Here is a 15,211-nt window from a genome sequence, read left to right on the forward strand (position 1 = left end):
AAATGTGTGGGGTTACAGGGATAGGGCAGGGAAGAGCAGGATCTGGGCTAAGATTCTCTGTCAGAGAGTCAGTGCAGACTCGATGGGCTGACTGGCCTCCTTCTTCACTGTAGGGTTTCTACGATAAATCCCATTCACTCTCTGACTATGGACTTGTGTTGACTTCCTGTCCAGCAACCTCTTGGTTTAAAATTCTCAGTCTTGTTTGTAAATCTCTCCAATGCCTCACCCATTCCAACATCCCCAACCTATCTCTGCAATCTCGACCCTGAGATTTCTGCACTTATCTTATTCTAACCCTTGACAATCTCCAAATGCAATCATTCCAGCCATGGCATCTGTGCTTTCAGTTCCCTGGGACATGAATTCTGTCCCTAAACCTCTGTGTGTGTGTGTCTGTCTCTCTCTCTCTCTCGATGTGGGTATGCCGGCGTTGGACTGGCGTAAACACAGTAAAAAGTCTGACAACACCAGGTTTTAGTCCAACCGATTTATTTGATAATATACTCACAAGCTTGTGAATATATTATCAAATAAATAGGTTGAACTAAAACCTGGTGTTGTCAGACTTTTTACTGTGTCTCTCTCTCTCCCCATCTCTCTCACTCACCTCCTCATGATGCTCTTTAAGAATGAACCTCCAACCAGGAGTTAGATTATAAAATGTAAATTTTCACAAAAGTGAGTGAAAGTTTAAAGATTCTTGGGTGATTTCACCGTTACACAACAATCGCTCAATAAAGTGAGTTACTGTTTAGAAATACCCCACGTCTGTGATTGGTTATCCTAACATTTTCTCTTGTGGTGCTATAGGCACTATATAAATGCAAGAAGCTGTTGATGTTGAATGTGTGAGAATTTACAGGGTGTTGGAGCAAACATCAAACATGGAACCTTTCATTAACAATGCTGGGATGTACGGTACATTGTGAGCTGAATCTTACCACAGACAAGTGACCATTCTTGGCTTTGGAAATAATCAATTCTGATCCTGATGTGAAATCAATGATCCCTTCTTTTCCATGTCTGATCATGAACTTTATGCTGCAAAAGAAGAATGGGAACACATCAAAGGTCTCATTGCAAGGATTCCAGAACTCAAAGGATGATTTCCAATAGCATTTGAACCCAGCTGCCCTAAAACATCCCAACTATCGTGAGAGAGACAGTAAGTATTGGCAGGTAACAGACCACTGGCAAGGTGGAGCGTCAGAGCAGGAGTTTGGAAACAGCACGAGAGGAGAAGCAGTCGAGAGACTAAAACAGTGCGATACGAGAGGCAGATCGAAAGCAGCATGAGAAGAGAGACAGTCAGGAGATTGGAAACCGCGCGACTGGAGAGACAGTCAAGAGAACATAAGCAGTACCACAGGAGATACAGTCAGGAGAACTGTGCGACTGGAGACACAGTAGGGAGATTGAAAGTTAGTATACTGCTACCTTGGACAGCCCCTGAAGAATGTTCTCAGTAACTCTTTGCAAGATGGTACACACTGATGAGACACCAAAGGACAAACAAGTATACACATAGAGTCCTTTATGAATGTTGATCGCCACATATTTCCAAGAGGACTCAAGAAATTCAAGCTGAACTTAGGTGTCCATGTCCGAGATGGAGAAACATCTTGGTGTCTGTTAACTTGGTGTATGAATTTTTGATTCAGGGCATGGCATTTGGAGATCTGATTGACTGTAATTTTTAGTCCTCACAAGGTAAACTGATTTGATAGACTTAAGGACAGTTACCCCTTTCTCCAGCATGGTGTAAGGGACTGGCATGGCTCCCAAGTACCTGGTGACATGTCAGCGTCAACGTTAACGTTGACTGAGGCCTTGGCTCCTTTTATTCTTCCCAGGCCCTCTAGGGTATCTACTAACAACCTCATACGTCTTGTCTGAAGATCTTCAACCACCTCAGCCGGGACTGGTTGAGCCAATATCTTCTCATATGGCTCGGTCCGTGTCCCCATACAATGAGTGAGAGATGAGCTGATTGCTGCCTAAAGGTTACTGGAGTCAAAGTGGTGTCCTTCATCTGTAAGGGATCCACTCAGGTAGGTGGCTAGCCTGTCCTCTGAATCTTCCAACCTCAGGAGTTGGATGCTCAGTTGGAGATGTTTATAGGTCAGTTCTCCAATAATAGAGACTAAGGCTCACCTCCACCTTCAAGCGATGGCCACTTGCTAGTAATTCCACAATATCAGTAACATTCATTGGAATAATGCAATTCAGTTGAAGTGCCCCTGTCTCTGGAAGGTTCAATCAGGTACCAGCTTCCTTCCCAGGACGCAGACGTTTGGCCTATTCCTGAAACTTGGCCATAGTTATTCGCTTTGACAATGCTCATAATAATGCATCATCTGGCAGCTACACCTCTCTGGAGTATATTCCCTAATGCTCTCGGGGTCATCACTCCCTTTCCCTGACTGTCAGATGGTGACCTTAGGGTTTCTATATCGAAAGAGGTCCTTTAACACCTGATTTACACTAGCAGATTGAGGAGCGATTAGATAGGAACCCTCCCCCTAGTTGGAGGGCTTTGCTGCCTGATGCTCACTGAACTCCCTCAGCCCCTCTTCCTGCATTCTCAAGTGATAAGGTTACTTCAACACTTTCTTTCTAAAGCTCAAATTGGGTTCTGCCAATAGCTTCTTTTGGGTTGTTAGGTCATTTATCCCACGTACCAATCTGTCTGTTAAGAGGCAGTCCAGACCTGCAATTTCTGGCCCAATTCCGCAACCTAACCAAGAATTCAATGACAGATTTCTCCAGCCGTGTTGGAGAAATAATTCTGGGCTAAAGGTCATTGGGTTTTTTCTACAACCTCATTAAAAGTTTTTGAGTTGGAAGCATCTAGTTAGGTCAGACTTATCATGTTGAAACTCAGTGCCCCGTATGCTATCAATAATATCACTTTGTTTTTCATTTCCTTCAATGTTGCTAGCACACAGCAGGAATAACCCATGTGCTCAGTGTGTTGGGCCCAATCTTCCACATTATTGTCATAAAGCTAGTTTCCTGAAAAGAGGCACAATGGCATTTTCCTACTGGAGATGATTCTGGACGTACAGAGATGGGGGAAAGAATTCTCCTCATCACCAATGTAGTAATTCAGCTACATACCTTTAACAGCGTAGCACAGAAACCATCACACTCCTTGTGACTGCCCCAACACCGACACTCCTCCCCACACCCAACACTGTGCCAATATTCCCCCTGCCCTGACATTCCCTCTGCAAGGCCTTTGACAAGGTGCCCCATAGGAGACTGTTAAATATGTTAAGTGTCCATGGTGTTAAGGGTAAGATCCTGGCATGGGTAAAGATTGGCTGACTGGCAGAAGGCAGAGAGTGGGGATAAAGGGGTCTTTTTCAGGATGGCAGCCGGTGACTAGTGGTGTGCCTCAGGGGTCAGTGCTCGGACCACAATTTTTCACATTATACATTAACGATTTGGAGGAAGGATCTGAAGGCACTGTTGCTAAGTTTGCAGAGGAAACAAAGATATGTAGAGGGACAGGTAGTATTGAGGAAGCAGAGGGGCTGCAGAAGGACTTGGACAGATTAGGAGAGTGGGCAAAGAAGTGGCAGATGGAATACAATGTGGAAAAATGTGAGATTATGTACTTTGGAAGGAGGAATGGAGGCATAGACTATTTTCTAAATGGGGAATCAGAAGCACAAAGGGACTTGGGAGTCCTTGTTCAAGACTCTCTTAAGGTTAACGTGCAGGTTCAGTCGGCAGTTAGGAAGGCAAATGCAATGTTAGCATTCATGTTGAGAGGACTAGAATACAAGACAAGGATGTACTTCTGAGGCTGTATAAGGCTCTGGTCAGACCCCATTTGGAGTATTATGAGCAGTTTTGGACCCCGTATCTAAGGAAGGATGTGCTGGCTTTGGAAACAGTCCAGAAGAGGTTCACAGAAATGATCCTTGGAATGAAGAGCTTGTCGTATGAGGGTTGAGGACTCTGTGCCTGTATTCATTGGAGTTTAGGTGAACGAGGGAGAATCTGACTGAAATTTACAGGATACTGCGAGGCCTGGATAGAGTGGACGTGGAGAGGATGTTTCCACTGGTAGGAAAAACTAGAACCAGAGGGGCACAACCTCAGGCTAAAAGAACGATCCTTTAAAAGAGATCAGGAGAAATTTCTTCAGCCAGAGAATGGTGAATTTGTGGAATTATTTGCTGCAGAAGATTGTGGAGGCCAGGTCTTTGAGTGTCTTTAAGACAGAAATAGATAGGTTCTTGATGAGAAAAGGCAGGAAAATGGAGATGAGAAAAATATCAGCCATGATCGAATGGCGGAGCAGACTCGATGGGCTGAATGGCCTAATTCTGCTCCTCTGTCTGATGGTCTATGGTCTAAGTGCAGCATGGGGTTTGGTATAGAGGAACACTAGAAATAGGAACAGCAGTAGACATTATAACCTGTCAAGTCCGCTGTGCTATTCAATATGTTGATGGTCAATATTAGGAAGCTTCCACCTACAGTGTTACAGGGCTTTTTGTTAACGCTCCATTCTTTTTGCATAATAAATAGGTTTAGTTTGTTTTCATTTGCAGAGGGTCAGTTACAGCCAACAATCTGCAAAGATTTCAGCTCATTCACAACAGAAATCAAAGTGAAAGAAAGGAAATGATCAGTCTGAGCACAGCAAGGTTCACTCTGCTCAGCCGCCTGGAAGGCTAACAAAGAACAAAGTACAGCACAGAAACAGGTTGTTCAGCACTCCAAACCTGTGCTGATCACGATGCTCTAACTGAAAAAAAACCTGCCCTTACTTGGTCTGAATCCCTCTATTCCCTCCCCATTCATCAACCATCCAGGTTCCTCTTCAATGTTGCTAATCTTCCTGCTTCCATCACCTCCTCTGGCAGCGCGTTCCAGGCAGCCACCACTCTCTGCACGAGAAACTCCCCCTCCACCTCTCCCTTAAACTCCTCCCCCCCCGCCCCCACCTTGAACCTCTGCCCCCTCGAAATTGACACTTTCACCCTGGGAAAAGGCTCTGCCTCTCTGTCCTGTGCCCCTCATAATTTTGTAGACCTTTATCAGCTCTCCCCTCAGCCTCTGTCTTTCTAGTGAAAACAATCCTAGTTTATTCAATCTCTCCTCATAGCCAACACCCTCGAGACCAGGCTACATCCTGGTGAACCTTCTTTGCACTCTCTCCACCTTGTAGAACACCTACCTGCCCTGGTTGATGTTGATGTTGTTCACTTTATCAGCCTCCATGGCCAACTTCGTTAGTGTCTCAATCACATGATCACTCCGCAGCACAACATCACCCTTCAACACAAGAGAAAGAGGCACATTCACACACGTGTGGCTTTGGTCTTGTATGCACTCCCTGACAGGATAATGGGAATACATACAACTGGAACCTTCAAAAGAGAGTTGAGGAAGTCCTCACCAGGTCTCCGCACTACACACTACCTGATAGATAGATTTCCAAATTCCACACATTGCCAACCCAAACATATACAACTTCAATGGAGGGAAACAGAGTGAACATATCAGTTTGTTGTACACTCTGATGATCTGAAACATTATCTATGCCACCCTCTCCACAGATACTGCCTAATCTGGTGAGCATTTTCCATTTTTATTTCTGATTTCCAGCAGCTGCAGCATTTTGCTCTTGTACAATTTGAGAGACCAGTTTGCTAAGGACGGTTTATACCCTGCATTGAAAAGCCTTATTGTTGGAGGGTATTTAAACTGTAAGTGATTACATGTTCTCCAGGTCCTCTGATGACTGAAGAGGCCAATTCTTAGAGCCCAGGCAGGTGGAGGCACAGACACTCTCTCCCTCACCAGTGCCACAGAAACCTTAACGGTCGCCAGAGATGGACGATGGGTCCTCACTGTAACAAATCATCATCTGATTGGGCAGCATTCACTCTCTATTGTGCTGGGAGTGCCAGCCTAGAATTTATGCTGCATTTTACACATCTGAATCTATGGTGGTCTGACATGACAAAGCCACAGATGGGGTGGGTGTGTACGAGATTACAACACAATGATTAGAATAGTGTGCAACAATCAGCAATGATGCGGATATTCCGTTTCTTATTCAATGGATTGCTGCACGTTCAAAACACCCATGGATTGGAGTGGGGTCTTCAGTAAACAATCTGGGGCTACGCAGGATAGTTTCATATTTCACCTGACATCTTACACAGCTCAATACATTGTAAATATAGTACAGAGCCCAGGGCTGAGGGCACTGCATAGTGCCAGACTACTAAATACACACAAGAGTTAATCTACATACCTTCTGCTTGTTGTCTTCACAGGGGACATGGAGAACAAACAGCCCGTCACTCAGGGAGCTGACAGATATTCCTGTACACACAAAACAAACAGGATCAAGCTGACTTTAAAACAGGGCTGGGGTGGGGAGAGTGCACATAAAGCAACTCAGTCCATCTTCTGTGTCAGTTCTTACGAGTATAATTCACAATACGGGGTTAGATACAGAGTAAAGCTCCCTCTACACTGTCCCCCCCATCAAACACTCCCAGGACAGGTACAGCACGGGGTTAGATACAGAGTAAAGCTCCCTCTACACTGTCCCCCATCAAACACTCCCAGGACAGGTACAGCACGGGGTTAGATACAGAGTAAAGCTCCCTCTACACTGTCCCCCCATCAAACACTCCCAGGACAGGTACAGCACGGGGTTAGATACAGAGTAAAGCTCCCTCTACACTGTCCCCCCATCAAACACTCCCAGGACAGGTACAGCACAGGGTTGGACATTGAAGATGATTGTGCACCAGTACATTGGCCTAAATTCAGACCAGTTTTAAATTGATAGCAATTGGGACAGATGCCCCCATGTCAGGTTAAATTGAATAGAAGGAGTTCAGCAAATCTCACAACTACATATCATTGGCTTACTTTCTCTGTAACAACTCAACCCTGTTTTAGCTCTGAGGTCCTGCCATCCCCATTGGTGGCTGGAATTAACCAGAGCAGGAGGCTTCACAAAGATCCCCATCCTCAATGGTGGAGGAACTCAGTGCTGAAGATCAGCCAGGAGATGTCTCTATTATCACAGATGACAAGTCTTTTGGCAGCTTGAGTCACTGGATGCTGCAATGTACACGGACCCTGACAACGTTCTAACAATAGGCCTGAAGGCTTGTGCTCCTGAACTATTTGTTCCTTTTCCAGTACAGTACTACATCTATGCAACACTGTTGAAAATTACTAAGATCTTTCCTGTGCACAAAGAAGACATTTCCAATCCAGTCAATTACCACCCAACAGTCTATCCTCAATCACCCACAGCGCTATCAGGCAGCACCTGCTCACTGACGCCCAGTTTGGGTTTCTCCAGGGTCACTCAGCTCCTGACCTCATTACAGCCTTGATTCAAACATGGACAAAAGAGCTGGATTCCAGAGCTGAGTCACCCTGGGCATCAAAGAAGCATTTTACTGAGTGTGGCATCAAGGAGCCCTAACGATACTGGAATCAATGGGAATCAGGGGGGAAACTCTCTGCCTGCACAATGGAAGATGGTTGTGGTGGTCAGAGCTCAATCATCTCAGCTCCAGGACATCTCTGCAGGAGTCCCTCAGGATAGTGTCCTACATCTAACAATCCTCAGCTGCTTCACCTATCACCTTTCTTCCTTTGTAAGGTCAGAAGGTGGGGATGTTCGCTGATGATCGCGCAATATTCACCACTCCTCAGATACTGAAACAGTCCATGTCAAAGTGCAGCAAGACATGCCCAACATGCTTGGGCTGGTAAGCGGCAATTAACATTTGTGCCAGTCAATAACCATCTCCAACAACAGAAAAAGCCTGACTATCTTCCCCTTGACATTCAATGAAATTACAATCATTGAATCCCCCAGTAACCACATCCTGGGATTACCACTGACCAGAAACTGAACTGGACCCAGTCACGTGAAGGCTGTGGCTACAAGAGCAGGTCAATCTTGGAATCCTGCAGCGAGTAACTCCCCTCTTGATGTCCCAAAGCTTGTCCTACATCTACAAGGCACAAGTCAGGAGTGTGATGGAATACCCTCCACTTGCCTGAATGAGTGAAGCTCCAACAACAAAAAACGTTACTATATTCAGGACAAAGCAGCCCCACGTGACCAGCACGCCATCTACTGACTGCAACATTCACCCCTGTCACCACTGATGCAGTGGCAGCTGTGGGTACCAAGCACAAGATGCACTGCAGCAACTCAGCAACTTCTCAACAACACATTCCAATTTGGTGATCCTTATCATCTAAAAGGAACACCACCACCTGGAATTTCCTCTTTAAGCCACTCACCCTCCTGACTTGGAAATATATCTTCATTCCTTCACAGGGTCAAATCCCTGGAATTCCATTCCTATCAGCACAGTGGGTGTATCTACACCAGATGGAATGCAGCGGCTCAGGAAGGCAGCTCACCACCGCCTTCTCCAGCCACCGCCTTCTCCAGGGGCAATTAGGGCTGGGCAACAGATACTGGTCTTGCCAGTGACACCCACATTCCAGGAAAGAATTAAAAACATCCTTCACTCAGATGTATGTTTAGTCTAAGGGATGGGAGGTAGTGCTGATCAAGTCAATCCACTGGCTTTAACAGCATGGTGTTGCACTTATTTCTACAATGTTCCTGATCCTAAGTTTTGGCCCATTTACTCTTGCTGTTTTGATTCAGGCTGAGATACAACTTTCACAGTTAACATCTCCCTTTCACCCTGCTGGTGCCTATTCATCATGTATATTGAAGGGCTGATCCACTCAGAGGGCATCACAGTTGAGTCTGATCCTGTCCAGATAGGAAAACTAGATAGATGGGAAAAAATCAAAGTGTCTTCCTTCCTATCAACCTTTCCCTCCCCCTCCAGCACTGCCTCTCTCCACCACCTCCTTCCCTTCCATTCTATCCTCCTCCCCCCTCCCATTCCTTGCCCTCTCCGCCTGTTCCCTGCAGTATACCGTTCAGGTTGGTGTAATCGATCTTCTGCTTGAGCTTGGCTTCTTCCACAATGAAGGCGCTGTCTGCAGTCACCACCAGTTGCCGCGCTCTCGGCCTGTAGCCGTTCCGATCATACTTTGTCACCGCCACAGCGTACTGCAAGAAACAAGCTAGGATTTACTGCCAGAGAGAGAGTTCACTGTCACATCACAGCCAGCTGCCCCAAAATAAAGTCCATCATCCAACAGAAATTTCAACACCGTTCACCCATGATCTGTTTTCAATCTCCCACTCTTCCAACTCCCATTTCCTGCCCACTCCACTTCAGCAATTAGCCCTGGAGGGCCCCACCCTGCCCCGGAGGGCCCCACCCTGCCCCGGAGGGCCCCACCCCGCCCCAGACAGACACACAGATCATGAAATTTGAATTCAATAAAAATCTGGAATTAGAAGTCTAATGATGAATCTGATCTACATGTGACCCCAGTTTAACTATTAAATGCTCTTTGAAATGGTCTAGCAAGCCATTCAGTCCAAGGACAATTAGGGATGGGAGATAAATGCTAGCCCGGCCAGTGACACCTACATCCCCTGAATAAAAAACATTCCCTCAAGTCCATCCCATGGTTGATCTGCATCTGATCCCAATCTATCCACTATTCTCCATCTTAATACCTTACTGAAGAGAGAATTCGGAATCTCAGTCATGAAGGTTTCACAAGTTGCTGAGTGTTTACAAGATTTCCACGATTTTTCTCTGTGAGGAAGTGAGAAAGTCTCTAACAGGCACACTGCACTGATTGGACATTAACAACTCCCGTTTGATAAAATACTGTTTATTTAAGAGGAGGAGCTTTTCTCACTTATCGGCGATCTGGTAAAACGTCACTTCTCTGAATTTAACTCGTTTTCCTCAAGCCTTTGCTTTTCCTGTCTTTCTCTACGTTTTCTCTCTGTTCATTGTGGATTTGATATCAGACAGTTCACAATGCTCAGCTCGGATGGGATTTATTGGTGAACGTTTACCTTGATTTTATCACTTTCGATGAGCTGCAGCACTTTGGCATTGATCTCATTGGGAGCTGAAGAGAAACAAAGCACACTGATCATAAACACCGTCTTCCACCAGCACTGCCCCCACCCACCCCTGCACTGAGCCCCCCCCCCCACCCCTGCACTGACCCCCCCCTCACCCACCCCTTCACTGACCCCCCCCCGCCCCTTCACAGATCCCCCCCCCACCCACCCCTTCACAGACCCCCCCCCCCACTGACCCCTTCACTGACTCCCCCACTGACTTCCCCCTCCTCACCAACCCCTTCACTGCCCCCCTACGGACCCCCGACACCGACCCCCTCATTACCCCCCCCCGACTCCTTCACTGCCCCCCACTGACCCCCCTCACACCGACCCCTGACCCCTCCCCACAAAACCTGCCACCCCATCACCAACTCCCTCACTGCCCCACACCAACCCACTCACCACCAAACCCTACTTGCCCCCTTGCACCCCCCCTCACCCCCCCACCTTGTTGTTTCACCCTGCCAGCCCCCTCACCACCCCCTCCTGGCTCACTCCCAGAATTACTGGACACACACTCTGATCATTGTAGACACTGGGCGATGCTGTAACGTACCGATCCTGGAACTGACAAACAGCTTGGGAACGCTTTGGGGATAATTGTCTTTTTTATCCTTGAACACTTCACTCGCCACAACTTTCTGCTCCAGCTGGTTAAGGAGAGAGAGAGACAGAGAGCGAGGGAGACAGAGAGCGAGGGAGACAGAGAGCGAGGGAGACAGAGAGCGAGGGAGACAGAGAGCGAGGGAGACAGAGAGCGAGGGAGACAGAGAGCGAGGGAGACAGAGAGCGAGGGAGACAGAGAGCGAGGGAGACAGAGAGCGAGGGAGACAGAGAGCGAGGGAGACAGAGAGCGAGGGAGACAGAGAGCGAGGGAGACAGAGAGCGAGGGAGACAGAGAGCGAGGGAGACAGAGAGCGAGGGAGACAGAGAGCGAGGGAGACAGAGAGCGAGGGAGACAGAGAGCGAGGGAGACAGAGAGCGAGGGAGACAGAGAGCGAGGGAGACAGAGAGCGAGGGAGACAGAGAGCGAGGGAGACAGAGAGCGAGGGAGACAGAGAGCGAGGGAGACAGAGAGCGAGGGAGACAGAGAGCGAGGGAGACAGAGAGCGAGGGAGACAGAGAGCGAGGGAGACAGAGAGCGAGGGAGACAGAGAGCGAGGGAGACAGAGAGCGAGGGAGACAGAGAGCGAGGGAGACAGAGAGCGAGGGAGACAGAGAGCGAGGGAGACAGAGAGCGAGGGAGACAGAGAGCGAGGGAGACAGAGAGCGAGGGAGACAGAGAGCGAGGGAGACAGAGAGCGAGGGAGACAGAGAGCGAGGGAGACAGAGAGCGAGGGAGACAGAGAGCGAGGGAGACAGAGAGCGAGGGAGACAGAGAGCGAGGGAGACAGAGAGCGAGGGAGACAGAGAGCGAGGGAGACAGAGAGCGAGGGAGACAGAGAGCGAGGGAGACAGAGAGCGAGGGAGACAGAGAGCGAGGGAGACAGAGAGCGAGGGAGACAGAGAGCGAGGGAGACAGAGAGCGAGGGAGACAGAGAGCGAGGGAGACAGAGAGCGAGGGAGACAGAGAGCGAGGGAGACAGAGAGCGAGGGAGACAGAGAGCGAGGGAGACAGAGAGCGAGGGAGACAGAGAGCGAGGGAGACAGAGAGCGAGGGAGACAGAGAGCGAGGGAGACAGAGAGCGAGGGAGACAGAGAGCGAGGGAGACAGAGAGCGAGGGAGACAGAGAGCGAGGGAGACAGAGAGCGAGGGAGACAGAGAGCGAGGGAGACAGAGAGCGAGGGAGACAGAGAGCGAGGGAGACAGAGAGCGAGGGAGACAGAGAGCGAGGGAGACAGAGAGCGAGGGAGACAGAGAGCGAGGGAGACAGAGAGCGAGGGAGACAGAGAGCGAGGGAGACAGAGAGCGAGGGAGACAGAGAGCGAGGGAGACAGAGAGCGAGGGAGACAGAGAGCGAGGGAGACAGAGAGCGAGGGAGACAGAGAGCGAGGGAGACAGAGAGCGAGGGAGACAGAGAGCGAGGGAGACAGAGAGCGAGGGAGACAGAGAGCGAGGGAGACAGAGAGCGAGGGAGACAGAGAGCGAGGGAGACAGAGAGCGAGGGAGACAGAGAGCGAGGGAGACAGAGAGCGAGGGAGACAGAGAGCGAGGGAGACAGAGAGCGAGGGAGACAGAGAGCGAGGGAGACAGAGAGCGAGGGAGACAGAGAGCGAGGGAGACAGAGAGCGAGGGAGACAGAGAGCGAGGGAGACAGAGAGCGAGGGAGACAGAGAGCGAGGGAGACAGAGAGCGAGGGAGACAGAGAGCGAGGGAGACAGAGAGCGAGGGAGACAGAGAGCGAGGGAGACAGAGAGCGAGGGAGACAGAGAGCGAGAGAGACAGAGAGAGAGACAGAGACAGAGACAGAGTGAGAGACACACAGAGAGACAGAGCGAGAGAGACAGAGAGAGAGACAGAGACAGAGTGAGAGACACACAGAGAGACGGAGCGAGAGAGACGGAGCGAGAGAGACGGAGCGAGAGAGACGGAGCGAGAGAGACGGAGCGAGAGAGACGGAGCGAGAGAGACGGAGCGAGAGAGACGGAGCGAGAGAGACGGAGCGAGAGAGACGGAGCGAGAGAGACGGAGCGAGAGAGACGGAGCGAGAGAGACGGAGCGAGAGAGACGGAGCGAGAGAGACGGAGCGAGAGAGACGGAGCGAGAGAGACGGAGCGAGAGAGACGGAGCGAGAGAGACGGAGCGAGAGAGACGGAGCGAGAGAGACGGAGCGAGAGAGACGGAGCGAGAGAGACGGAGCGAGAGAGACGGAGCGAGAGAGTCAGAGACAGAGAGAGTCAGAGACAGAGAGAGAGTCAGAGACAGAGAGAGAGTCAGAGACAGAGAGAGAGTCAGAGACAGAGAGAGAGAGACAGAGAGAGAGAGACAGAGAGAGAGAGAGACAGAAACAGAGAGAGAGAGAGGCAGAGTGAGAGACAGAGAGAGAGTCAGAGACAGAGACAGAGAGAGAGTCAGAGACAGAGACAGAGAGAGAGTCAGAGACAGAGACACATAGAGAGACAGAGAGACAGACACACAGACAGAGAGAGACACAGACAGAGAGAGACACAGACAGAGAGAGACACAGACAGAGAGAGACACAGACAGAGAGAAAGAGGCAGAGACAGAGACAGACAGAGACAGACAGAGAGAGAGTGAGAGACAGAGACAGAGTGAGAGTCAGAGACAGAGAGAGAGAGACAGAGAGAGAGAGAGAGAGAGAGAGAGAGATTACTTGGTTAAAGATCAGGATATAACTGAAAAAAGTTCATCAAAATCAGCTCTTTAAAAAATGTCTTCATTGATGGAGAAATAAAGGATTTAAAAGAGTAGATAGAGAGCAACTACTTCCTCTGGTGGACGCAGTAAGGAGTTTCACAACACCAGGTTAAAGTTCAGCAGGTTTATTTGAATCACGAGCTTTTGGAGCACTGCTCCTTCATCAGGTGAGTCTCCGAAAGCTCATGATTCCAAATAAACCTGTTGGACTTTAACCTGGTGTTGTGAAACTCCTTACTGTGTTTACCCCAGTCCAACGCCGGCATCTCCATGTCATTCCTCTGGTGGGAGAGCTCAGAATCAGGAAATAAAGCCTTAAAACTCGAGCCAGGCTGTTCAGGGTGACACTTCTTCACCAGAAAGGAAGCAGAGATGGCCACTTCCTATTTCCACACAACAGGTACAATTCTATCAGAGAAAATTGAAATAAAAGCTAGTACCAGTCAAAGTGAAGTCAGAAACATAACAGGCTCATTACTGTTCTTTTCATGAAGGAAACACTCTGATCTTACCTCGTCTGGATGTAGCTCTGACTCCAGCTCCACATGGGACGATATTGTGCCTTTAAGAATGTGTTTGAATCGTGCCTTGATCTGTTCCAACCAGTGCCACTGGGTCTGTAACCAGCATCCAGTTAGAACAATCCTGCACAAGGTACATGATTCAAATACATTTCTTAAAGGCACAGTATTGTCACACACATCAACAAGGCTGATTTTTAACTGGCCTCTCAAGCCACTCAGTTGGTCAAATTAGTGCAACTAAGGATGGGCAATTGGTTCTTGCAGTGACAGTCCCACCCCAAGACCACCCCAGAAAACAGTGCCAGCTTTATGTTTAAAAAGGTTGATTTAAGTTTTCATGACATACATCTGTCACTGCAGTCACACAGAATAATTCTCTACCTGCTGTTTCCACTCTGGAGTGATCCTTTTACAGTAGGTCTGCACCAAATTCCGCAAGTTCAGATCTCTAAGCAGCTCCGAAGCCTGGGACACAACAATGGAAAACAAGGCTTACATTTTTATAGCACCTTACACAACATCTGGACATCTCAAAGTTCTTTACAGTCATTTCTGATGTATGGTTGCGCTGTAAGGTTAGTGTTTATTAAATCCTTGTATTTTCTTACTGCAGGTGAGAATTTAGTAACTGACTCACCAGGGCCATTCAAACTCTTAGATTAAGTCCAGCCCACACAGTTAACCTCTCTCCTGACCCAGCTCCTTCCCATTGAAACCCAAGCATATCACCCACTGAATCCAGAGGCAGGATACAGTCTCAGGGGCCGAGAGTCAGACTCTCCTCACTGGGGAAATTAGCACAAATCAAAAAGCTTTGGTGGATTGAGGGAAGCATAAACTAAAATGCAATAAATCTAGTTCCGGCCACAACAGCTAGTGGTCATTGCAAATTTCAAAACTGTCATTGCTGATTTTTTTGTTTGGCAAAGTATGGTGGTACGGGCTAGCACTGCTCCCTCACTGTGACCCAGGTTCGATTCCAGCCTTGGATCACTGCGTGGAGTTTGCACATTCTCCCTGTGTCTGCGTGGGTTTCCTCCAGGTGCTCCGGTTTCCTCCCAAAGTCCAAAGATATGCAGGTTAGGTGGATTGGTCATGATAAATTGCACCTTAGTGTTCCAAGAAGATGTGTAGGTTCAGTGGGAGGTCACTGAATGACCTCCTCCTGCACAGTAGGGATTCTATAGATCTCTAGAAAGGATATTAATTACAAGAGAGCCAAGGTGTGTAAATGGAGAAGATACAGATTAGCTGTCCTCTAACTGACCAGTGGAATAGGCTCAAGGAGCTGACTGGCCTTCTCCTGTTCTGGTGTACATGGACATCATAGGTTAG

At 48.5% G+C, this 15,211-nt stretch overlaps 1 protein-coding gene across 2 annotated transcripts in view; it reads right to left on the reverse strand.

Annotated features, from left to right (window-relative positions):
• LOC145357395 (unconventional myosin-Ic-like) overlaps nt 1-15,211 on the reverse strand; it is a 145,970-nt gene that overhangs the window by 7,554 nt on the left and 123,205 nt on the right. For both annotated transcript variants that reach the window (XM_080210718.1, XM_080210717.1), the window contains exons 25-31: nt 14,258-14,341; nt 10,590-10,683; nt 9,980-10,035; nt 8,974-9,109; nt 6,287-6,357; nt 5,201-5,298; nt 945-1,044 (exon numbers count right to left, since the gene is read on the reverse strand). In XM_080210718.1, coding sequence (XP_080066844.1) covers nt 945-1,044; nt 5,201-5,298; nt 6,287-6,357; nt 8,974-9,109; nt 9,980-10,035; nt 10,590-10,683; nt 14,258-14,341 — 639 coding nt within the window. The remainder of the gene's footprint in view (nt 1-944; nt 1,045-5,200; nt 5,299-6,286; nt 6,358-8,973; nt 9,110-9,979; nt 10,036-10,589; nt 10,684-14,257; nt 14,342-15,211) is intronic.

This window comes from Carcharhinus amblyrhynchos, chromosome 23 (genome assembly GCF_965287045.1).
Source record: "Carcharhinus amblyrhynchos chromosome 23, sCarAmb.v2.hapA, whole genome shotgun sequence".
NCBI lineage: Eukaryota > Metazoa > Chordata > Chondrichthyes > Carcharhiniformes > Carcharhinidae > Carcharhinus > Carcharhinus amblyrhynchos.